Source organism: Heterostelium album (genome assembly GCF_000004825.1).
Source record: "Heterostelium album PN500 unplaced genomic scaffold PPL_scaffold4, whole genome shotgun sequence".
Taxonomy (NCBI): domain Eukaryota; phylum Evosea; class Eumycetozoa; order Acytosteliales; family Acytosteliaceae; genus Heterostelium; species Heterostelium album.
In genome coordinates this window covers 359,448-384,717 of record NW_008805066.1, presented here as the reverse complement: position 1 = coordinate 384,717, position 25,270 = coordinate 359,448, and the positions used below count along the sequence as shown (strand labels likewise).

General features: G+C 30.7%; 7 protein-coding genes and 1 non-coding gene across 8 annotated transcripts; 3 read left to right on the top strand and 5 right to left on the bottom strand.

Annotated features, from left to right (window-relative positions):
• Window positions 1-288: 288 nt before the first annotated feature.
• Window positions 289-1,209, bottom strand: PPL_04703 (CRAL-TRIO domain-containing protein; the record flags this gene model as incomplete). Its single annotated transcript, XM_020575601.1, has 3 exons — window positions 289-558; window positions 644-986; window positions 1,076-1,209. 3 exons carry the CDS (start codon window positions 1,207-1,209, stop codon window positions 289-291), a joined length of 747 nt encoding a protein of 248 aa, XP_020434396.1.
• A 1,943-nt stretch (window positions 1,210-3,152) lies between these two features.
• mcfK (mitochondrial substrate carrier family protein) lies at window positions 3,153-4,151 on the bottom strand (the record flags this gene model as incomplete). The annotated part of the gene is made up of 1 exon (XM_020575600.1): window positions 3,153-4,151. The coding sequence occupies one exon, from the start codon at window positions 4,149-4,151 to the stop codon at window positions 3,153-3,155; it is 999 nt and encodes a 332-aa protein (XP_020434395.1).
• Window positions 4,152-4,515: 364 nt separating this feature from the next.
• On the bottom strand, window positions 4,516-9,179 carry PPL_04701 (calcium-binding EGF-like domain-containing protein; the record flags this gene model as incomplete). The annotated part of the gene is made up of 9 exons (XM_020575599.1): window positions 4,516-6,638; window positions 6,705-7,058; window positions 7,123-7,312; window positions 7,365-7,513; window positions 7,587-7,847; window positions 7,910-8,224; window positions 8,292-8,609; window positions 8,714-9,043; window positions 9,134-9,179. 9 exons carry the CDS (start codon window positions 9,177-9,179, stop codon window positions 4,516-4,518), a joined length of 4,086 nt encoding a protein of 1,361 aa, XP_020434394.1.
• A 427-nt stretch (window positions 9,180-9,606) lies between these two features.
• On the bottom strand, window positions 9,607-15,184 carry PPL_04700 (uncharacterized protein; the record flags this gene model as incomplete). Its single annotated transcript, XM_020575598.1, has 8 exons — window positions 9,607-9,669; window positions 9,741-9,929; window positions 9,996-10,151; window positions 11,240-13,390; window positions 13,502-14,038; window positions 14,110-14,429; window positions 14,575-14,814; window positions 14,914-15,184. 8 exons carry the CDS (start codon window positions 15,182-15,184, stop codon window positions 9,607-9,609), a joined length of 3,927 nt encoding a protein of 1,308 aa, XP_020434393.1.
• Window positions 15,185-15,408: 224 nt separating this feature from the next.
• Window positions 15,409-17,820, top strand: PPL_04698 (uncharacterized protein; the record flags this gene model as incomplete). Its single annotated transcript, XM_020575597.1, has 5 exons — window positions 15,409-15,454; window positions 16,057-16,139; window positions 16,884-16,934; window positions 17,419-17,473; window positions 17,546-17,820. 5 exons carry the CDS (start codon window positions 15,409-15,411, stop codon window positions 17,818-17,820), a joined length of 510 nt encoding a protein of 169 aa, XP_020434392.1.
• PPL_04699 lies at window positions 16,104-16,193 on the top strand. The gene is given in 2 exon segments: window positions 16,104-16,141; window positions 16,157-16,193. It is a non-coding gene; the product is annotated as a tRNA-Tyr (tRNA).
• Window positions 17,821-19,668: 1,848 nt separating the features above from the next.
• Window positions 19,669-22,801, top strand: PPL_04697 (uncharacterized protein; the record flags this gene model as incomplete). The annotated part of the gene is made up of 6 exons (XM_020575596.1): window positions 19,669-19,687; window positions 20,029-20,641; window positions 20,747-21,253; window positions 21,504-21,564; window positions 21,854-21,873; window positions 22,159-22,801. 6 exons carry the CDS (start codon window positions 19,669-19,671, stop codon window positions 22,799-22,801), a joined length of 1,863 nt encoding a protein of 620 aa, XP_020434391.1.
• Window positions 22,802-23,608: 807 nt separating this feature from the next.
• PPL_04696 (uncharacterized protein) lies at window positions 23,609-23,773 on the bottom strand (the record flags this gene model as incomplete). Its single annotated transcript, XM_020575595.1, has 1 exon — window positions 23,609-23,773. The coding sequence occupies one exon, from the start codon at window positions 23,771-23,773 to the stop codon at window positions 23,609-23,611; it is 165 nt and encodes a 54-aa protein (XP_020434390.1).
• Between the last annotated feature and the right edge of the window lie 1,497 nt (window positions 23,774-25,270).

Below are 25,270 nucleotides of genomic sequence, written 5' to 3'. Positions count from 1 at the left end.
ATAAACATAGAAACAACAATCATAACTTACAGAGAGAACTATATCGTCATTAAAAAATCAATCAATCGAAAGTAAAAAAAGAAACACAAAAATCCTTTTAATAATGAATATCATCGATTTAATTAAAAAAAAGTTGATTTTCAAACTACTATTACTATATAGGTATATACAAAGTTGATTCTGATTGTTGTTTTAATGTTCTTGTTGTTTTGTTACATTTGTAAAATTTTTTTGTTTTTTTTTTTTTTTGTTTCTGGTTGATTTAAAAATTTTTAATTTGATTTGATATTAGTCTTCAACGACTGTTCCTTTATAGGTGTACTTGAACTTGCTCTCTCCACCATAAGCCATCAATAGTTGATCTGCTGGAATGTAGTCGATAAGCTGTCTTGTCTTGACAAAGCTAATCTTTGATACGGTGTATGGGTCGAGCCAATGCTTAATGATATTCCAAACACCCATAAACACCCAAGGTGCATTTAATATTAAACATCTAGCCAATGATTCTGGATAGTATTTCTGAAACATATCAACCATAAACTTAACAAGAGGATAATCCTATATAAAGATAACAAAATAAGCATTAATATTGATATATTTAGTTGGAGGAGTAATTATATATTTTGTCATTGTGTGTAATTACCATATTTTTAGTGCTGAAGCTTGACATATCAAAAATTAAAGTACAGGTTTCGATGCCTGGTGGAAGTAAGGCTTTACCTGTTTCCATGACATACACGCAATATCGTTGTGCCTCCTCCAAGTCTCGTTGACTAGAGTCGTGCTTTCTTGTTCTTACTATGCAAACGGGTCGTCCTTCTTTGTCAGAGCCATGGAAGAAACTCTTTCCTGCTTTCATTTCATTGTCCACGGTTTCCTCTGTAATTGCATCAACACCTGTATTTTGGAATGTTGCTCTAAACAATAGAGCATTAAATAACATAGTATATGCATCATTGAGATTCCATTTTCGAGCTCTGCAGAATCTAGATTGTATTTTTTTAAAAGATAAATACAAAAACAAAAGTGTTAGACTTTTTGATCCTTCAAGATGCATTTGAATCTTAAGACTTACCTCAAAATCATGGAGTCATCCAACTTTGCTTTCTCTTCCAACACTATACTATCATTATTTTCTTTTAGTTTTCTTTTTATTTCCAATAGGAATTTCTCCTGATCTGGAGAAAGATCACCTACGAATCCACTCATATTTATTCTAAAATCTATTTAGTTTTCTGTTTTTTTTTTTTTGAAATTAATAAACTATAATAATCTTTAATAAATAAAGGAAAAACAAAAAAAAAAAAGAAATTGAATTAAACAAATTATATGAGTAAACAAAGAGTATTTTAGTGGCAAATAGGTATGTATGTTGGTGAAGAGATAGTATTTGTTTTTTTTATTTATTTATAATTTCGAATGAAGATGTAGTGGAATAAAACCACCTATGCATTATTTTAAATTAAAATTATTTCTTATCATATATTGTGTGTGTTTTATTTGGTCTACCATTATTTTAAAATTTTAATAAACACATCTTAAACAACGCATTCATTATCTTCAATTCCTATTGATAATAGTGTAATAGAATGATATTATTGTATCTCTATAGAGATTATATCAATAAACAACATGAATGAACTACCATCTATCTATCTAATTAATCAATCAACCACATAACCATATAATCTGTCGCAAATTAATTAATGAAGTGTTTTATTACAAAACAAACCAAATTATAATTAAAATCTACCTGAACCTTTTTTTTATTTTTTTTTATTTTACTGTTTTGTGTGTATGTGTGAGAATACGAGTTGTGTGTGCGTGTTGGTTTTAATAACATTTAGATTGGATGATCTAACTTATTATTAAGATATATGTATGTTGCTGATGATTTAAAACATTAAATAGATAAGCAGATTGATAAACAGATAAATAGATAAGCAGATAGATTACTGGGTTGAATGCTTGACAGATAGTATGTAAAGGTGACGGTGAGAGAGTGAGATATGATACCTGATACCTACACTACTTGAAACTATTGCAAATTTAAGGGTATAAAGAGTGTTACTGTCTGTCTCTTTTTACCACACTTTATTTAAATATGTATGAATTATTAATTTTTTAAAAAAAAAAAATGTTATTATTTTTTTTTATTTTATTTTTTTGTGATATTTATATATGTTATTTTTATTTATTGTTATATAGTAAAGTATATTATTTTTAAATTGTTTATTATTGTAATAATTTATTGGTGAAGATGTGACCTTTTAATTAAAAAATAAATTAATTTTGTTTTTTTTTTTGTTTTTTAAAAAATATTAAAAAAAATGAAAAAAATGGGAACTGTTGTGACGCTGTTTGTTATAGAGGTGTCAATGCTAACCTGTTATATTATAATGATGATTGTTATATCGACAATAAATAACTTACATTCGAAAACCACTATGGTCAATATCAGATGTCAATAATAGCAATAAAAAAAAATGATTTCTTTTTGTGAAGTTGTTATCTTTAGAGTGCTGTGGTAAATTTAGTTGAACGTTTTTCTCTTAAACCTGGGAAGTTGCACACCCCCACAACCCTAAGTGTACCTTCACAAGATCTTTGAAAAAATTGGAATTAAAAAAAAATTAATTTTTTTTTTGATTAAATTTTTAATTAATATTTTTTGTTTTTTTTTTTGGAGGAAGCCTTTATTCCAAACCGAATCAAGAAGATAAAGATTGCCCCTTTGAGTTTTGACATTAATGACATGGGCAGTTGCACTCTAACATCAACTGACAAAGCCTGTTGAAAATTGTTGATTTCAAAGACTATCATTCCTTATGTTGTTTTAAGGTTTAGATCTTTAATGTTTAGTCCTCTTTTGGATCAAATATAGTTGTTCAATGGTTTTCAATGGTAGGTGTCTGTTAGCGAGGTTGGTTGATTTAATTTAATAAGAACGCAAACCTTTTGTTTCTGGGAAAATACCATATGGAATTCCTACAGATTGTCTCGCTATATCGATCGAAAAAAACATTATAAAAAATAATTTTTTAAAAAAAAGATATAATATATAGATATATATGAAAGTATTGCTAGCTACTAAAATTAGCTAATTTTATTTAGTAGTAGTTGTTTTTTAGTTAAACTTTTTTTAATTGTACTTATATAATCTTAAAAAGCATGTCTGTAAGAAGAGTTTTAGCTTGTTCGTAAAAAGTAAAAGATAGAGATGCGGCAGCACCAGCCTTTATCATTGATGGAACTCCGCCTTTGTAGAATGCTCGCCAGCCTTCATTTTTAAACATATCGGAAATGCATTGCTTCAGAGTGATACCGCCCGGTGCAACTTGCATTCGTTTCTTCACCACATCGAATGGTAGTACTATAAATTTAGAGATGGCACCTGAGGAACCACCACTCAGCAATTGAATGATAGGGTCTTTCGACAGTTCTCTTGGTGTACGTATTGAATTGTTGTTGTTGTTGTTGTTGTTTTTTGCGTGTTGATGTTGTTCTTTTGCAATGGCGATGTGAATATAAAGATTTTTGAGCCATTCATACGATGCAAATTGAAGTGATATCTGTGGAATGATTTGGAGCACAGACGATGTTATACCCTTGTAGAATCCAATGTAGCCTTTGGTGTGATAGATCTGTCTGACGCACTGTGGAATGGTTACGTGTTGGTGTTGCGCCACGATGTTGGTTCGCAGAGTGTCGAAAGGATAGGAGATGGCAGTGGCGATCGAACCTGCGGTGGCGCCTGCCAGCAGCGATATGTAGGTCGGTGGTTTGTAGTGTTGATTGCTGTTTTGGTGTGCCAGATAATTCTCTTGGTCGAGACTATGTACAAATGAATTATAGAGACTGAATTGTGCGGTGGCGTAGCTGATCCAGAGGAACTCGGCACTGAGGTTACCTTTCCAGAGTGCACGTATTCCTTCTTCACGTGTTATCTTGCCAAGCGTATTGAAAACACCTCTATACTGAGGTGGTGAAGTCGAAGTTGCGCTACCACCACTCTTTTGGAGTTGCAGACGAATCTTTATAACATCGAGCGGAGCAACAATCATACGAGTGGTTGCACCCGATATTGAACCTGCAAACATATCTATCCATTTATCATTCTTAACATCATGACTACTACTTAAAATAACCATTCTATTGTACAATATATTATATTTTAAAAATGAAATGAATGAATAATTCTATTTATAAAAATTAAAATAAAAATGAGGTGTAAGAAACACAAAAAAAAAAATGAAATTTGGTGATCGATTCTATATTAGGTTATGACACAATGCGATCATTTAAGATGTTCTTTTAACCACTAGTTAAAATAAATAAAATAGTAATATTACATTTATTAATCATTATTTTTTCTATTTTATTAAAGCTAAAAACATTGATTCTCTAACATTTCGACAAGGGAAGTGATTTACTTTTTTTTATATAACCTATTCATTTAAATATTTTTTTTGCAAAGACCTTTAAATCTTGAAATATATTTATTATTCATGTTTATTAGTTAGAAAGTTGCTCTAATCTTTTTTTGACCATATTATTTTGTTTTTTGAATCTATGTTTCTTTCTCAAATAGATGACAGAGCCAACCACGACAGCACAAGCGAAAACACCACAACTTACAGCAATGGCAACGATAACACCTGTTGATAATCCTTTCTTTTTGCAAGTCATACTTGGTCCGTCATAGTTGGTATCGATCAGTGTTGAAAAATCTGGGTCTATAACAGCGTTGATTTCATAGAAGGGAATGATGATACCGATCTTTGACGAGACAGAGTTGTAGGAATCATCGGTAGTATCATCTTCGATTATAACATTCTTTGAGGGAACTACATTGCCGTCGACCAGTGCACGATCCAAGAATCTACCGTACAACGAATTGTCATTGATGTTCATCTTTACCCATTGTACATTGTCATTCGATTCCTCACCTATCGATTTCGAAGAGCAAGCACCCGAGTCTGACGATGTCACTTTTGCTTCCATTACAATCTGCATCATTGAAAGTCGGTCAACAAAATCGAAATGATCGACATTGATTGAGAATTTGATTGTGAACGGTACAACATTGATAACACCACCGGCAAAAGTAATGTTTGTTGCTACCTTGTAGAAATCGATTGTTGTATTAACCATTGTTTTTCTACCATTCAAATAGGAGTAGTAGTAGTAAGATGTCTTTTCATCGTTGGATTGCACTGAACTGAGATTCCATTGACCAAATGTGAAGTTGTTGATTGGTGCGAATTCGGAATTCAGCTCCAATACCGATACAACACTGATCTTTGCTGTGATTAACTGGTCTGGAGAGTCTGGAGTTGTAACATTGACTTGAACCGATGGATTTTCGGCTGGTGGTGGAGTTGGTGTTGGTACAACTCTTGATGAGCAAGATGGACCATACCATGGTGAATTGCATTTACATCCAGTCGATAGACATTCTCCTTGATTATTACAAACTGGGTCACCTGGACACAACTTTGGATTTGGTGTCGATGTTGGATTTGGTGTCGATGTTGGATTTGGTGTCGATGTTGGCATTGGAGGTTTCAACCTTCTTATGAACGGATAGATATCCATGATGTCAGAGGTCAGCCCATTGACAATAATCTTGGCTTGAATATAGTTAGCTCGGAAAGGTGATAGTATTACTTTCATGACGGTTGCAGATTTGAATTTGGTTGAGTGTTGTATCCATCCACTTCCATTTCTATAGTCAAATAATAATGAATAGGTTGTATATTCATCTCCAAGATTATGACCACTAATAGAGAAAAATCCACCATTCTGTGTAATCTGAGAGCAGCTTTCGAGAATTGGATCAACAAAAGTCTGGGTTCGAATAATGGAATAATCAAATCCGGCATCCTTTAGATTTTGAGTAGAGTATCCTCTCAAATTCAAATAGTTATCCATAATACCATAGATTGAAACAATTAGATTGTTTTGACCGAATCCCCATGGTAGAATTGTTTCGGCAGTATAGAATGCCAAAGTGGATGTATAGTTGATAAACTCTGATTTGATTTTGATTTGTTGATCGACATCGGTTAGGATATAGATATATGGAGTGTGTCTTGTAGAGATTCCGGAACCAACATCCGAGATTGAGAAAATTGCTTGGAATTGTCTGTTGTTTGATCCTACATCTATTGACTTGTTAAATGAAAGTGATTCCAATTTAGGAAGATCTCCGTCGAATGCGGTATTGCAAAAAATTGAAATATTCAAGTGTCTCTCGTACTCTGTTCCCAAAATATCATTGATGCTATTTAATGGGTCCGACGAAACAACTATATCGACCTCTGGGAATTGGTCCCATTGATTCATATATGTAATAATAAAGGTTTGGCTTCGGCAGTTGTTTGCATCTATTTCAAAAGTAACTTGATACACACCATTGAATTTATCACCATCAACTCTATTTGTCTCGTTATAATTGATAACTCTAATCTCCATATCCTTATCAGATAAATATTGGATTGTTCCATTTATGAATCCATTAGGATAGTCAGTTACTGTAATATTCCATCCAAGAGTGAATGTTGATACTCCATTGATGCTCTTTGAATTTTGGAATGATTTCAAGGCAGTTATTCTAGGTTTTAAATTGTCAGAAACTAATTAAAATAATAAAGAGAATAAGTAAAAATATATTATACAATTTAAACTATTTTTAGATTTACCTGAATCTGTGACAAATAGAGTAGCGTTTGGACCAAGGTAAGAGGAAACCTCTGTGAGAAGGTACTTTGCAAAAGGACTTACTATATAGTAAGCCTGTGCACCAGGTAGACAATTGGTCATAATAAACTCAATTCTGTACATATCTTTCTGTGAAACATAATCACCATAGAACAATCCATACTCTTGTTTTGCTGATAGCTTAAGATATTGATTGGTTTCCAAGATTGGTCTTGCTTGAGGATCATTATTTGTAAATCTGATCCAAAGAACATTAACAACATCTCCACCATCAGACATATCAATATTATTCTTTTCGAATTGAATATATGTGATATTATTAAGATCGAAATTGACTAAAATAATAAAAAATAATTATTAATATTAATCATAGTTTTTATAATAGACGATAACACTTACATGCTCCTTCTAGATAGGGGATCTTGTCAAAGTTTGTATTATAAATATCGTCACTTAAAAGATCAGTTATAAAAGGTGTATATGTTTCATAGCTAAAGGTAAATTGTAATGTTTTATATAATTGTTCTCCAATTTGAATTCCTTTAAGTTCATTTTCATAAATTCCATTATATTGATCTCCAGACACCAACTTTATTTACAGTTAATAAAATTGAAATAAATATCAACATAAAGATACATACATTATTTTTCATAAAGTTTCCTCCTTTTGCTGCAATTCTAGTCAAACCAATTGGACAACTGATATTTATACGGAAGAGAGCTGAATAAGGACTACTAATGATAATCTCCAAGGAGTGGAAATCGAAATTGACGACATAGGGACTTGATGCTATGGATAAAAATAGAAAATATTTTTTTTGTTACTATAAATAATTGTAAAAAATAAAGAAACTACAACTTACTGTCAGGTGCAATGGAAGTATAATTATTGTTGTTTATATAATTTACCGCATATGTTCCGACAAATGATTTTTGGGAAATAGAGGTGAACCCAGCATTGGTGGAACTTAAATAAGCAAAAGGATAGTCAGCTCCAGAATTTATGGATGATTTCATCCTTTGTGATAAGGTGTAGAAAGGAAAGGTACCAAAGTTTTCGAATAGATATGAGTTTGTCTGTGTATCAACACTATATGTCATACCTGCACTATTAGTATAGTATTCTGTTTATTTAAAAAATTAATATTATATTGATTTAAACAATCCAATTAGGTAACTAACTTACGTGGATAATTATAAACAATGGCTGTTTGAGTTCCTAAGTATGTGCAATTAGAATCACAATAGAATTGGTTCACAGCAATGCCACCTGGGAAAGTTGGTATCCAAGTAGAATATACTCTGTGTGTTTTATTGGATGAAACTAATATATAGGAGATTGCTACTGGGTAACCAACATATGCATTTACAGGTATAGAATCCATATTCTCAAAAGATACACTGTACTCCCATAATGGAGAGTAGTATAAAAAGTTTTGATTATAACCATAATTAGCAGCTGGATAAATTGCATTATCAACCAATTTGGTTGTTCTTAAAACTATATTTAAAAATAAACAAAATTAACAAAGAAAGAAGAATTAAAATAAAATGTTTTTAAAACATACGATTCTTTGGGAATATATTTTTCACTCTAGCTATTGGCCCTGGACCCACAGGAGTTGAATAAGGACCAGCACTTGTTAAAGTCAATTGTATATCAAAATAATCTGGGTAAACAGCATTGACTGCTCCAACCATTCTTATATATAATAATACCCATGATCTTGCTTCTGTTATTTGTGCAGTACTGGCACATGTAATAAGTCCAGGAAAATTGGTAGTGCAGGTAAAAGACGGATAGTTATTTAAAACCAATGAGTCAGTGATATTCAACTTGAGGGCCAAGGAAATTGCTCCCATCATCGGAACAAAAGTAGGTGTTCCTATATATAAATAACTTAAACTTTCATTTGAATAAACTTAACATTATTGAAAAGAATTAGATTAGTTACAATAGTAAAAGTAAAATCTATTGGTTCCTAAATACCTTCACAATTTTGGTTTTGATTTAACATGAAATAGGCCGGTGGAAAAGTTGGGTCTGAATCACGGGTTATATTGATAACGATAATATTCATTCCTGGTGGCGTTTCATAGATTATATTGAATATTTGATGATAAGGATCGAAACTACTTCCATTTCCAAAAGCAAAGGGAAATACTTTGATCTTTAAATTTGGGGATTTGAAATCATTGGAATTCAATTGTGAATCATAGTATAACTCGATTGTGTATTTGAAAAAACAAGTATTTATTCCTGCATATTGTTCTGCTTGATGTTCATTCTTTAACAATTGTACTGCACCACCATTTATATCTATTATTCAAAAATTTTATTTTAATATTTTAACTTTTTTTTTTAAAAAAATAAAATTTCCACGAAATCAATGATCAGTGATATACTTACATCCTATACTACTAAAAATTATAAGTACTAAAACCAATAATTTCATTTTAAAATAAAAAAAACCCAAATAAAAATACTTTGAGAAATCCTTTAACTTTTTCTTTTTTATAGATAAGTTTACAATATTTTATTATTATAAATAATAATACTTCATGTGGCCCACCAAATTGTCGAAAAAAGGTCGCCAAAAGATTTTTTTTTTTTGTAAATAAATTTTAAAAAAAAATCGTGATCTACAAGAAAAGATGTCTCCTATCATTGATGAGAGCTATGCTCCTAAAAAGTTGGAAAGGTCAGAAAAAAATTTGTTTTTATAAAAAAATAAAATAAAAAAAATATCTGGTGATTCAAAATTTTGGAGCATGTCAAAAAAATAAAATATCTATTCCAAGTTTTATCTCGATCAGTCTTAGGCTACATTCCTCCCGATCCAGAAGGTTTGAAGATACAATCACAATTATAATTTTTTTATTTTAAATAGATGGTGAATAAATCGATTTATTCATTTGCATTACATCTTTTTCAACTTTGAATTCCTGAAAAGAAAAATGTTAGTTTATATGTATTCTATTAAAACAAATATGTTTGTAAACTTGTTTATACATACTTCATTTAATTTATTCAAAAAATTCTTTGTTACTTCATTTAACTTTTCGGGGTTAATACCAGAGAATCTGAAACATTTAAAAGATTCTTGTCCTTGTTGATTCAATTCTCTTACATTTACCAACCAAACATTCTTTCCTTCTGATCCAAAAGTTTTAACATCTTTTAATAAAAATTCTTCAATTATTTCCTATTAAAAAAATGGATACCTTAGTAAGTAAAGAAATTTGAATTATTAGTTTAATAGATATCTTACTCTATTAGATTCGTTATATATTTCGATTCCAAAATCATTTAATTTTAGAACAACTTTTTGACCATGATATTTCACATTGAACCAATGTTCTCTTGTGGTTGTAAGAATTTGTTCTTCTTCACCACAACATAAATTTCTATTATTGGTTTTATATTTCTTTTTATTAGAAAATAAATTCTTTTGATTTCGCAAAGCATTCGATATTGAATCTAACATTTTATATATATTAATATAGGATTTTAGAATATAAATAATGATTAAGTAATTTGTAAAAGTTAAAGAATAAAATAAATATATTGAAATGAAATGGAGAATATATTTATATTGAATTACAATATAGTAAAATTGAATTTAAATGAATGAATACAAAAATATATTTAAATACATATATGTACAAAATCATCTACTTAAATGAAGATGAAACGTCGGAATATTAGTGTATTAAAATGTTGGGATTGGTCAACAATCTATTTGATAACAAAAACATAATAATTAATTTTATTATTATCTTAAATATACATAACTTTATATATATATATGATGTATTGTATTAATATATTCATAATAATAATATCTAACTTTTAAATAAAATTTTTATTTATAAATATTTGTTTTTCACTAATGATAATGTGGTGAAGTGTTGATGTGGTAGGGTTAAATAAATTATAGATTGATTTATATTAAAAAGGAAATGAAATTATCAAATAATGTGCATACATTGGTATCCACTATCAAACAATAAATGATTTACCTACAACTATACTCATACACTTTAGTATTCATCATTATCCGATTTAAATACCCACTATCAAAACAATTTTAATCATAATTTGTTTGACACCACCACTCACACAAGAGTGTAAAAAATAAAACAATACAAACTATCTTTAATAACAACAATAAATAAATTATATAATTATTTTCAACATCGATGTGTAAACACGTTTAAATGGGGTATTTATAAACATGTATAATTAAATGATTATTTTAAATATATATTTGTGATGGGTATGAATAAGATGTCATTATGTTATTGTTTAGTACACACAGCGTGGGATAGTTTTTATTTATGCTAATAACAATTCAACAGTTAACTTTTTTTTTATCTTTCAATTCATTTAAACAAATAGGAATTGTACTGTGTGTTGAAAATCAAATTTTGATTAGTAAATATTAGTAAAGTTGATTATAAAAGTACTAGTTTAGTTGGAACTAGTACAAAAGAGTTCAATCATAATACTTACAATATCTTGTTGTTGTTGTTGTTGCTGTTGTTGTTGATGTTGTGGATGATGAAGTTGTTGTTGTTGTTGTTGTTGAAGAATATTCGATGTATTGTTATTGGTAGTTGTTGTGGTAGTTGGTGGAAACACGGCATTGGAAAATAAACCTAGTGAATCTGAATAGGTAAAGAAAGATGATTCGTCCATTGCAGTGTTGATGTTATTGTTGATGTTGTTATTGCTATTGCTATGAAAGATCGATGTTAAATTATTACTATTGTTATTGTTGCTAGTGTTGATGTTGATGTTGTTATTTGGTAACGATATCGAAGGAAGTGATGATGCTTGGAAGTAGTTAGCGGATGAAGTTGATGTTGATGATCCATTCGATGAACTTGGATGATTGAAGTAACTGCTACTACTGCTGCTGCTGTTGAATCCACTTATGGGTGGAGTTACAATACGTTGTTTATCATTGAATATGCTTGTCTTTAGTGGACGGTTATCCCATGGTACTTGTTCATCGTACTGTGTATTCAACATCTGTGACAATGAGTGCAGAGAGTTGGGAGAGATCGAGCTTAGACCACTGCTGCTGTTGCTGCTGTAACTGTTCGAGTCGACTTCAATAGCAGAACTGTTGGTTGGTGATCCAATAGAACCGATTCTAGAGATACCGGGTGTCGGAGAGTAGCTTTGGTAGAGATTGGCTTGCAGTGCACTTGGCGAGATATTACCAGCGCTGTTGCTGAGGATTGGCGATTTCGATGGAGTAACAACCGGGTTGTTACTAGCCATAGAAGTCTGCTGTTGTTGTTGTTGTTGTTGCTGCTGTTGTTGAGTATTGTAGATTCGCGTGAGTATAAGCGGCGATCCTGGGAACGAAGATATGGTAATACCGTTCTCTAGATCGATGAGTGATTCAAACTGAACCAAGAATGTGCTGAATTCACGATCAAACATTAATTGTTGAATCTTTGGTAGCATCTGATCGTTATAGGCAATTCTACAACTTGTTCCAAGGTAGTTGTAAATATCGAGAGCACTCTTCATGTAGCCGGTTCTACACAGCAGAGTAAGCTCAGGTTTAAAGTTGATTTGTTGAAGATAGGCAATAACACTTGACGAAGCATTTGCAGAAGGATCTACAAAGTTCTGGCCGCTGGTCGTCGGTGATACATTCATGGGTGACTTTGGTTGAGCCAACGTTTGGAAATCTGTACCTTGATAGCCTTGTAGTAGTTGTTGCTGTTGTAATGTCAATTGTTGTTGTAATTGTTGTTGCTGTTGCTGTTGTCTATACAACAATTGTTGTTGATACTCTATTTGTTGTTGTTGTTGTAATAGATGCTGTTGTTGTTGAAGTTGTTGTATCTGCTGAGCCTGTAGTTGTAGATATTGCTGAGATAGTTTACTTGTATCTGAACTTGTTTTTTGTTGTTGTTGTTGTTGTTGTTGTTGTTGTTGTTGTTGTTGTTGTTGTTGTTGTTGTGATTGAATAACAGTTGGTTGTACTTGTACATTACTACTGTTCTTACTACTGATAGTGCCAATATTATTATTATTACCAATGATAGGTGGAGATGGTGTACTAACATTTGTAGCAACATTTGTTCTGTTAAGACCATGTTGTGATACTTGTGCATAGGATACACCATTTTTGATAGGATTCAGCATTAAAGTAGGTGTTGAGGTAGGTGTTGATACAGGTACTTGTTGTCCTTCGATTTCCTCACCAACAACAAAAGAAGCTGAGTGTAGTTGCTCTTGTTGTTGTCGTTGCTGTTGCTGTGGTTGTCTTTGCTGTTGTTGCTGTTGCTGTTGTTGCTGTTGCTGTTGTTGCTGTTGCTGTTGTTGCTGCTGCTGCTGCTGTAGTTGTTGCTGTTGTTGCTGTTGCTGTTGTTGTTGTTGTTGTTGTTGTTGACGAAATTGTTTTTGAGCTTGAACTACATTCAAACCAGCAACAACAGCTTCTTTTGTAAGTGATTCCTTAATCTTTGGTTTCTCCACAACAGTACTATTACTATTATTATTACCAGTAGCATCTTGATTCTGATTCTGATTCTGATTAGGTGATTTAGCAACTGTAATTACAGGTGTAGTAGTTGATTTGATATTCAATTTCGATTTCTTCTCTTTTATACTCTGTTGTTTTTGATGTTCTTTCCATTGCTACAAAAAAAAAAAAATAAGAAAGAATTTCACATAGTTGTTAATTAAAATGTATAACCAACCAAATAATAATAATAATAAGTTGGAATCAATTGCAGTTTGTTTACTTACTAAATTCTCATAATAAATTTGTGATCCAATATCAACACATTCATCACCAACCATTTCAATCAAAAAGTCATCGACAACCTCATTGATAACACGATTCAATAGGTCTTCGTTTTGTTTTTGCTGTTGTTGTTGTAGCAGCTGTTGTTTCTCGAGTTTCGCTTGTTGTTCTTTCGCTTCACGCTCCTTCTCTTTGGCAAGTTCACGCTCGCGTTTCTGTTGTTCTTTGAGTCGCTCTTTCTCTTTCTCTGCCTCTTTGGCACGCTTCTTCTTTTCGTCGGCAGTGCTCTTCTTTGAGACTTTCATCGACAACTCCTCGACAACCTCATCTATAATGATATCGGCGATCTCCTCTAACAACAACAGCTCCTCTGCCTCTTGTTGTTCCTTCTCTTTGGCGGCCGCTATCAAATCGGCTTCCGAAACCATTGAACTCTGAATCTTTGCAATGATATCATTGAATATCGATTGTTCTTTCTTCATTCTAGCTTCTTCTGTCTCACCTTTATTCGATTGTACTTGATCTTTTATCTTTTTTGCCTAAAATTTATTAATACTATTAGCTACTATGTTTAAACATTGCAATAAACATGATATTATATCCTATTTACATTATTTGTTGTTATATTATCATAAGTTGATTTAGGTGTACCAAACAATGAACGTGATAGCTCAACAAGTTCATCTCTTGAGAATTGTGAAGGTAGTGTTGTCTTTGGTCGCAATTTCGCTTTCTTTGATTTCTTTGACTTTTTCGATTTACCATGTGGTTTGCCACCGGTAGTGTTGTCTTTGCTGGCATCCTTTAGTGGCGGCAATGTCGGTGCCAACACACTGGGATACTCCAACATCGATTCGTAGCTAACAGCAGGCTTTGTTGGATGTATTGAGTACAACGTATCAGAATACATCAATTTCGTAAAGAAATTACCTAAATAATTAGTTTCATCATCTATAGTTGTTATTGTTGTTGTTGTTGTAGTTGTTGTTGTTTTTAGATTTATATTTTGATTTTAATTTTGATTAGATCATTAGATTGTTGGAACATTATATTGAATTGTTTTGATATAGTTTACCAGCTGATAACAATGAAACCATTTGCAATATCATTGGTTTGTGTTCGGTACGCATATGCTCTATCATTTCTTTCTCACTGTTGAATCTGTGTGAATCGATCTGACACTTGTATGAACCATTCGTAAGTTTCAGAGTATTCTCTCTAAAGAAATCGGTGAATATATAATCGAATGCACTGATTACATTGCTTTCTTCATTCTTTATAATAGGTATATCATATTCCAAACAATCGAAACAATCTAAAGAAACAATAGAGATAGATAGATAGATAGATAGAGAATGTTAGATAATAATCAAACACATTCATCTTTGATTATCAAATTTATATGATACTGTACTTGTCGATTGATTCGTTAGTTTGGTGAATGCAAAAGGTACGTCGGGTGTTCTCTGACCTAAACCATAGCAATAATCACGCTTCTCGTAGTTTGGTGGTGGTATTTGCTGCTGTTGTTGCGCTGCTACCTGTTGTTGTTGAAAAAAGTCTTGATTCAACTTGTTGATCGCTGGCGATGGTGATGTAAACTGCGAGTAGTTCTGTGTATTCTTTAGATATAGATTCCTAAAGAATTGATTCTCATCAAGATTATTATATATATCAAAATTCATTATCTATCTATATGATCTATCTATCTATCTATTAATATTAATATAAAATTATAATATAAACAGGTTTTCATGAAAAAAACTAAAAAAATCAAACTAAAAAGTAAATTTAAAATTTATTTTAAAAAAAAAAAAAAAAAAAGATAATAATTCACCAAGTCAATCTCCAAATTTTATTTTTCTTTTTAATTATGTTTGTTTTTGTTTTGTTGAGATTGATATAAACTATGGTAACCGCTGATTTCCATAGCAATAACAATACAACAACTAAAAGTGATCCTCAGAGATAACGTTTACATACGATGTAAGAGTTCTTCTGTGGCACGCTCACCGCGTGATAGCGAAAACTCTAGTGTATTTTTGTATAATTTGCGACAAATCCTACAACTAAAATTTTGGCTTCATTTTGAAATAACAAAATAGCTTAAAACAACCTCTCTTATATAATATTCAATCACATTCTTTTTTTATGGTTATAAAAAAACAACACACCTATTGTTGTATTCTTTATTATCAATTACAATGGATTATCACACCATTCTCAACTTTTTCACATCTCCAAAAATCAAAATTTCAAGTCTATTCAGCAGCACAATGGTACCGCGGTTTTTATTGCAACTAGTAATTCATTAAAATGTATGTCAACGAAAGACCATGCAGGGGAAATGATATCTTTTCTATTTTCCACTCCTTTGGTTGGGACCACGATATCAATACTGATGGAGGGGTCATGGCAGGCTCTCAGTATTATTGGATGGAGTTGGAGTTATTTTTCTCTCCTTTGTTGAGTGGACTGCTTTTAAATATAAGAGCGTCAAAAAGTAAAAAGTGGAAAGGATTTTGTGGGGGTGAAAAGTTAAAATTTCATCTTTTAGGAAATAAATACTATGAAATGCTAAATATAAAAACTGGAAATAATTATCCGACTTTAACTCAAGTGGTAGAGTGTTTGACTGTAGTAAGAATCACAAAAGATATCAAAAGGTTGCTAGTTCGAGTCTGGCAAGTCGGATCTTTTAAATTTCGAAACCCCGGATGCAGTAAGTCTCAAAAATTTGAAAAAAAAAACCTTCTAGAGCTGCACAACCATGGTTACCTGGTGGAATCTAGCTTTGGAACATCCAACTTCGTAATGATGCGCAACACGTGTGGATATTCAACAGATTCCTACTGTCTTCCTCTGATTCTTCAAAAGTTTGTTATTATACCAGTTGGCTATCTCAAATCCAATGCAGATCTATCAGTGTAGCAAAGACTATCACCTCGCCATATCTCAACCTATGCTACACTCTATGGCACCGATTGGCAGTTCATCTTAAGCATCTGGACAACAAAATCAGATCTGCTAAACCTATTCTGATTGATGGTCTACCACCCAGTCTGAAGCAAATCTACGATCACCTATTGATTATCAAACATGACATTCTACCACTAACTGATGGTCAGTTCGAACTATCTCTACCACCAACCAAATTCGACTACATCTTACGACAGTATCTTCACCTATGTATCGCTTATCAAACACCAGCTTGGACGAAACACTGTCTTCCGGTTCTTCTCTCATTCGCTTCTTAGCTTGGCAACAAAAACAAAGAATGTGAACTGTGCTTCAGATACTGCTCTGACCCATATTTCCATACATTCTTTAATTGTCGAGCATTTATGCTCAATCAATCTTAACACCATTCTTTAATCCTTAAAGCTTTCAGGTGGTCAAAGATTCGATTGGACTATGGAAGATGCATATCTGTTGGTAAGAAGAATGGAAAATATCACTACTCTCGTTTCACTTGTCTTTCATCAAATCTGAATCTCATCTCCAAGAAAACAACCTACTATCTAACGAATCTATCATAAATGAATATATACAGCACATTTCAGTAATGAAATTAATTATAAATAACAGTATCAGTAACTTATAATCCAAACTTAAATAACCTGTAACCACTCAAATGTCAGCCAACTATTATTTCCTCTTCTTCATTTCTTCATCTTCAATTTACCAAATCAATCATCAATATTCTCATCAACTTAATAATCTATAAAATAACAATAACTAAAATAATTATAATAATAATCAAAATAGCAATCAATTGGCAAAATTATGGAAAAGTAAAAACAGTAAAAAAAAAAAAAAAAAAAAAAACCTTCTCGACTCTTCTTTGCAACAATTTTCACAAAACATGCATCACTTACATACAGTTACTATCTGTACACAGTCTTATCTATTAGATTAGTTAAACTGCGGTTACTCTTTCTCTCTATCTCATATTCCTTTCCATTCTCTTTCATGTATCTTTTCCTCAAGTCACACCTAGTCCGTTTCGCTGATGACTATGTAGTTATTACTGAACTCAACATCAGTGAAAGCGATTCCCTTTCCTCACTCAAACAAAATTGTTCTCTGCTCCAGCGGTATGGGTACAGGTGTAGCAATCATCAAACCCAAAGGCGCTGACCTAGATTACAAAGAAATCTTTTCAGATCCAGGAGGTCGTATTCTCTTTGTTACAATCAACCACTCACACTACTCATTCAATGTTCTTGGAATCTATGCTCCTGCAGACCGTAAGCGGAGAAATGGATTCTCTAGACAACTCTCTCTATATCTCAGCTCGAAACCAACACCATCGATCTGATGTCTGATGATTTCAACTGTCTCTCCCTTCTTTCCTTCCTTTTCTAAAGCAAATGACGGAGCTGTGTCACACTCTAGAAAGTCTAGCTTCCGTAAACTCACTTGTAGATACCGGTTTGTTAGCTGATACTCCCACTTTCAGCTGTACCAATCACCCGCTCCCTATTTCCCATTCTCCTAGACGGTTGGATCGTATCTAAGTCGCATCCACAATGATAGGTAGTAACTCCGCTGTCGCCACCTATTTCCATAATCACTGCCCAATCTCTGTCGACATCAATCTCTCATTTCAAGAGCGAGATCCAGAGTGCGCCTTTATCTTAAGAAATCTTTAAATCATACTCTCAACACATGTGATCCGGCATCTCAGAAGCATAAAGATGCACTGAACAAGATCAACGATTTATTCACTGAAGAAAAGCTCTTTAACAGTATTATATTGAATGATTTATCTATCTACAGGGAATGCCCATCGACAGTGCTCACCAACACTCTTAAAAAAAGATCAAAGAACTCACTGAATCAATCAAAAGATCTGACGGAGTGGTCACCACTTCTCCTGATGAGATCAGAGATGGAATACTCATAAGAAACTATGGAAAGAAGATGATGTATCAATATTAGATTCGATGTATTTAGGATATCTATTCTGTTAGTGAATTTAATTGATATGATTTCAAAATATAGTAATAATAGTAAGAGAATCGCCTTTGGTTTATGGTTTACAGACATCGGGATTATTTACAATTTGAATAGATTTTCAATTGATTGTTATAAATATTGATGAAAAAATTAAATAATCTGGATTTAAATTATTTGGAATTCTAATTTGAACAATCCATTGTCAATTTAAACTTTTTTTATTAATAAAAAGTTTACTCTCTGTACCTTAAATTAGGATTTTACAAATTCATTATTTTGGACAAAAAAATCTATGTGATATTAATACTATCACAAAATGAACTATGATTTTGTGATTTGAACAATACTATTGTTTTTTTTATTTTAAGTTGAAAAAAAATATTGTCTATAATGAATTTAATTACATTGAGTGTGTGGGCAAAGGTGGAGTGGGTGTTGTAATCCCACATTTTATTGTTACGAATTTGGTCAATAAATTTAACCACCAACACTTTACTTTATCTGTTTAAACACCAATTTTTTTTTTTCTCATATTAATTTGGTTCTTTTTTTTAAAAAACCTCGAAAAATAGCTATCAAAAGTGTTGAGAAATGAAAGTAAAATTGATTGCTATTGGGTTTTAAATTTGTTTAATGTTCCTGGATTATACAAAAAATTAAACATCATATGAAAATAACAGGGGTTTGTTAAGATCAATTTTATTGTTAAATACTACTTTTACTCGTTGAAAAAGATGGCAATAGAATTTTTGATTAAAAACAGGTTAATACATTCACAACAATATATTTAGACCTGTATTATCAAATAGTGAAAAAATATAAAAATAAAAATAATATTCTCTAATCAATATTAAGAAGGGTGATAATGGAATATACATCAACTCCTTTTTTGGCAAATATTCAAAACTACTACTATATGATAGTAAAAAAAAATTGTTTAAATAATATGTAAGTATGAAAAAAACACAAATAAAAAAAAGAAACTAGCATTTACCAAAATAAAATTCATTAGTTGTTGTTTATTTTTTTAGGATAAACAAATTAATTTGCAATTTTGCACACTATACCAAATGAAAATATTTAACATTCAATAATAATTGATCTCACTACCATATTTATTTATATGATGATAACAGTACTTTGTATATGAAATGAAAATGATTGCCAAAAATAAATGTGTTTAAAAAAACAAAAAACCTATAAAAAAATGAATAGGTTTGAATGTGGTAATTTCCTACATTTTTGTTGTTTGTAAAAAGTTTATAAAACATCTTCATTATAAACCATCACACCTTAAATTCAATGATTGTCTAGTCAATTACAAAACTACACCTGTGGTTTTCCAGTTTCCAAGTAAAAAAATATAAGCAAATACATGAAACAATTGAGAATAAAAAATCAAATATGATCATAATAATCATTTTATAGAACAACAAAATTCGTAAAAATAATATTTAAAATAACTTTATCTATCTATTTAATCTTTTTATTTTTTCAAAAATGATAAACAAATTATTTAATCAGGTTTTCAATAATTGTATATTAAAAAAACAAATTTTTAATGAAGTTTATGAAATAAATAGAAAACAAACAATTATATACATTGATGTTGTTTATCGATGGGAAGATTTAATAGACACTCCACATGTATTGGCGGGTCATAATTATTTCCCTCTCTTAAGAGAATGTTTGGAATCCAAAGAACATGGTTTGGGGTCACCAGAAATATCGATAGTATTTGAATGTGCAATTCGTGGAAACAGTGACTTGGAGATACTAGACTATTTAATAAACTACTTTATTATTGACAAGCAAAGTTCTTATACGCTTAACTCTCTATTTATCGAAGCTACTGAGTATGGTCGGTGCGAGGTACTGTCATATCTATTAAATACCTACAAAGAACATCAATTTGATTTTGGTAGTTCAATGGTCAATGCTCCTCTTGGAAACAGTATGGAGGTGTTGGAATTCTGTGTTAAAAAGTTCAATGGTTCTCCAGAAGGAAAAGATTATGTTTGTAGTTACGAAGATGGTCAAGAGATCAGTGTATTTGATAATACAGTGGTTGTCGGAAATATAGAGATGTTTCAATACCTTTTGGAGACTAGAGAACAAGATTTAAAATTTGGAAATCTTTTCCAAAGATCAATTGAAGCTGGTCATGTACATATGGTGGAGTATCTGATCTTCAATTATAAAGCAGAATTTGACAAAGTATCAGATCAACTACTTGATTGTGCTATTTCAAACCGTCAGCTCCCTGTTGCTAAATTATTGTTCAGCTATGGGTTAAGAGACTGTAGCTTTGGATCAATGGATAGGGCAATAGGTGAAAAAATTGATGATATGGTCATATGGATGTTCAAAAATTTGACACAAAAATGTTCATCATATGCATTTGATAATGCAGCTAGTAATGGATGGTTGGAATCGATGAAGTTTCTCCATGAGAATGGTGTTGAATGTACCACCGAAGCTATGGATTTTGCAGCATCGAATGGACACCTAGACTGTGTAAAGTGGTTACACTTCAATCGTAGCGAAGGATCAACTACTTTTGCAATGAATGAAGCTTGCAACAATCACCACCTAGACGTTATCGAATGGCTGCACTATAATAGAAGTGAAGGTTGTACAACTTATGCAATGGATGCAGCAGCTAAGATGGGATTCCTCGATGTTGTAAAATGGTTGCATGTAAATAGGTCAGAAGGATGTACCAACATTGCAATAGATTATTCGGTTGCTCACGGGCATTTCGATGTTGTAAAATGGCTCCTTGAAAATAGGTTAGAAGGTTTTACCCAACAGACATTGAACTTTTTAGTTTATTATGACCGACCTGAAATGATTCCGCTATTCCAACTTCATTACTTACAACAACAACCACTACCACACCAACAACAATGATCTTTGTTTGAATCACTTTGACTATAAAATTTAAATCACATTTTTAATAAAGTAATATGATCATTTGGTAATATTAATTAGTCTTTTCACTTCATTTATAAATGAACTTTGTTAATATATTTATTTTAGTTTAAATTTTTATGTTTATATAAAGATAAATGATAATATTGGCGGTGTGATCTACGGGCATGTATGATCAAGCTTGATCTCTACGATACTTTCAACAGTCACTCAATCTTTAAGTGACCATTAACTCACCTATTCCAATGTTCACAAGTAATAATAACAACAATAATAGTCAAGAGTTTGTCAATAAGAAAGATATCATCGCCTTCATCATAAAGTCATGACGGTTCACGAATTTTTAATTTAATTTTGTGCTTTTTTTTTTTTTTTTGATCACACTCATTAACATATAAAAACACTTGTAATCATTTGTTATGATTGCTTGTTCATTGTATGTAATTATATATATCTAGCTTTTAGTACTATTTAGAAGGTATATGAAAGATTTTGTAAAATAATTAATATTAATAAGGATCTCTATAAAAAAAGATAATAAATTTTTGGGTATGTAATCAATCTTCCGATCTATTCAAGAATCAATGCATACAATAATTGTTCTCTTTCTTTCTTTCAATCTTCTTTCTTGTTCATTTCTCTTTGTCTCATTGAATTCTATTTTTATACTATATATGTAAATTTTGATTACTAAAGTGTATCATACCAAAAAAAACTTTTCAGGGTTCAAAAACAAAAAAAAAAAATACAATTATTTGTAAAGAAAGATAAATTTAGATAATATAATGATGTACTATGATGATGATGACAGTTTTGAAGATAGTGACAACCAAAGCGAAACAATAGAAGCCGATTCTCAAGCTGAACTTGATTTATTGAATACTGGAGGAGGTGGTGGTGGTGTTGGAGATCAACTGACACAGGATCTTTCAATGGGAGTAGTGCTTAGTGGTGACAGTGGAATTGAATTTAGTAGCAGTGGTGGCGGTGGTGGCGGTGGTGGAGACAATCAATCACCTTCGATAGTATCCGAAATGAATGAGTACACCGACAGTGACTATGACAGTCAGAGTGTAGGTAGCTTAGACAGCTATGATTCGGAAATCGATAGTGTAGACACCTCACATCGCTGCCCACACTCTGTGTGCACAACTAATGACTTCTTTGAAGATATCATACAACATGCACTAGAAAAACATACCTCCTGTGCAGCCAATTGTCTAGGTTGTCGTCTCGTAAATGATATCAACCGTCGCAATGAAATCTACCTTGAAAGGAATTATACTCCAGGTCTCAACAATTTTTTCCCACATCACCCACCCAACAATAATAATAATAATAATAATAATAACAATAATAATAATGATGATGATGATGATGATGATGATGGTGATATATGTGTATAATAATAATAATAATAAGAATAATGGTTAACATTCATTCATTCATTACCAATAGTAAATTCAAGATTCTCAAAAAGAGAAGTTTTTCTCAAAGAGAGAGAGACACTAAGTCAAAACAGTTACAAACATGGTCAAATTCTCTTTCTAATTTCGAACACACCCGGAATTTATCCCAACTTTGTTGTCCGTGTGTATGCCAAATAAGTTACTCCATTACAATTACAATTCTCAAGCTGGTCATGTTTTAGGTCGCGCGCCCTGTATATTACATTCCTAATCAATATTATTTCCAATCGACCAAGTTGGAATGTAAATAAAGTCAATATTTTAGTACTTCAAATTCTATTATTAAATAATTTAATATTTTTCATTGACAACAAAACTATCTGACTTTAAAAAGTTACAGACAAAAAAAAAAAAAAAGTCAACAAAGACTGATTTTCTGTTTGTTCAATCTAAAAGGGTGATATCAACCACAAACAAAAAATGGCAATTAAATAATGGTTAAAAGTATTAAAACAATTAAACTTGGTGTGCAAATCAATCAATGCTGCTATTAAGAAATAAAAAAGTTATTTTTGTTTTTTTTTTTTAAAAAAAAATGTTTTATATTTATATATATTATATGCTACAACTTGAGCATGTTTAAAATATTGATTTTGACTTGACTGTTATAGTTGTGCTTATTTGGTTGTTTTGATTGTCTGTACTGATGTAGTTGAGTTTATAATCGAATAAAGAAAAATAAAATACGCAATAATTAGGTTGTTATGTATTTATAAAAAATTTACTAGGTTTTGTTTAAAGAGTTTATTGTCTTCTTGAATACCATCCCAAAAATGCCAAAAGAAGAACAAAGAACATAGCAATACCAATCAAGAGAGCGATGGTGTCACCAGCATTCCAACTACCAGCAGCAACACTTGATACAAAAGAGGCAATCAAACCAGAGATTAAAACTTGCTTGTTATTCATTTTATTGTTGTTTGTGATCTAAAATATATAATTGAATTGAATTCATACGTGTTAAAATAATGATATTAATAAATGTGTAAAAAAGATAGATATTAAATTTTAAATCTAAATAATAATAATATTAGATAGATAATCTGAAAGAGAGTATTCTAATTTAACTATCTTTCAGATTATTCAATATTAAATTGAATTGCATTGAATTGATCATTTACCGTTTATTTATTTATATATTGGAAAAAAAAGATATTGATTGAAATGTGATTATATATTATTAACAAATAAATGTTAAGTTTGTTGTTGTTTTTGATTATTAAAAATAAATAAATATTACAGAGAAAGTGTGTTGTGTGCTAACTAAAGTAAAACTTAGTAATAATGAATTTTTAAAAAGAAAAAGAAGGTTTTTTTTTGTATTTTTTTTTTTTTTTTTTTGTATTTTTTCAACGAGCAACAAATGTTGGCTCATTACATTAAAGAGAATGCAAAATTTTTTTAATTTTTTTTGTGTAAAATAAAAAAATCTGTATTTTTCTTTGCCTTTTTCTTGACAAATATAATTTTGGAAAATGAGGATTGTCGGATGATTATTTCTGTGGAATAAGTCAAAATAAAATTCTTTTTTTTTTATTAGCATGGTCAGAAAATAAACATTCATTTTAAATTTCTTTAATTGTTGTTGGTTTTCAAAAATAATTAAAATAATTATATACATTGAGAAATGAAAATGATCAATTAATATTATTAATATGGTCAAAAAAAAAAAAAAAAAAAAAAGTTTGTATAAAAAGTAACTAAAATAATAAAATAATTAGTTATTCATAGGCTTTGGATTTAAACAATTACTACTTTATATATATAAAAAGATCACAATTAAACAATTTTTTTTTTTTGTTGCAAAAAACAATTCAATTAGCCTTTTTAAATTGGTGTTATTGAATTGATCAAAGAATTGTAGAGGCCAATAAAGCAATCGATTTGAATGGAGGGAAGATGTGCAGCATCTTGTTGTGTTTTTTGATCAAAACACCCTACAAACCGTCAAATACACAAAATCAAAAATTAAATCGTAATTGAAAGATTGATTATGTGTGGTTTTTTGTTTTTTTTTTTTTCCAATCAAAACAAGCAAACATTATTAACACACAACATACAAATCTGTATATTATTATTGTTATTACTATAATCATTCATTCTCACACTTTTACATAATTTATGTATCTCTAATACGATAACAACTTATACAATTTCACAAATATATATTTTTTTATTTTATATTTAAAAAATTATATATTATTTTATTATTGATTGATTGATATTCACAATTTAAGAGAGAGAAAGAGAATTTGATCAATTAAATAATAATCAATAACAACACATCATACATCACATACATATTCAGCTGTTTAAAATTAGTTTAATCAAGAAAAAGTGTTTAAAAAAAACTATAAATATATAAACATACTATCTATCTATTTATTTATTTATTTATTAAATTTG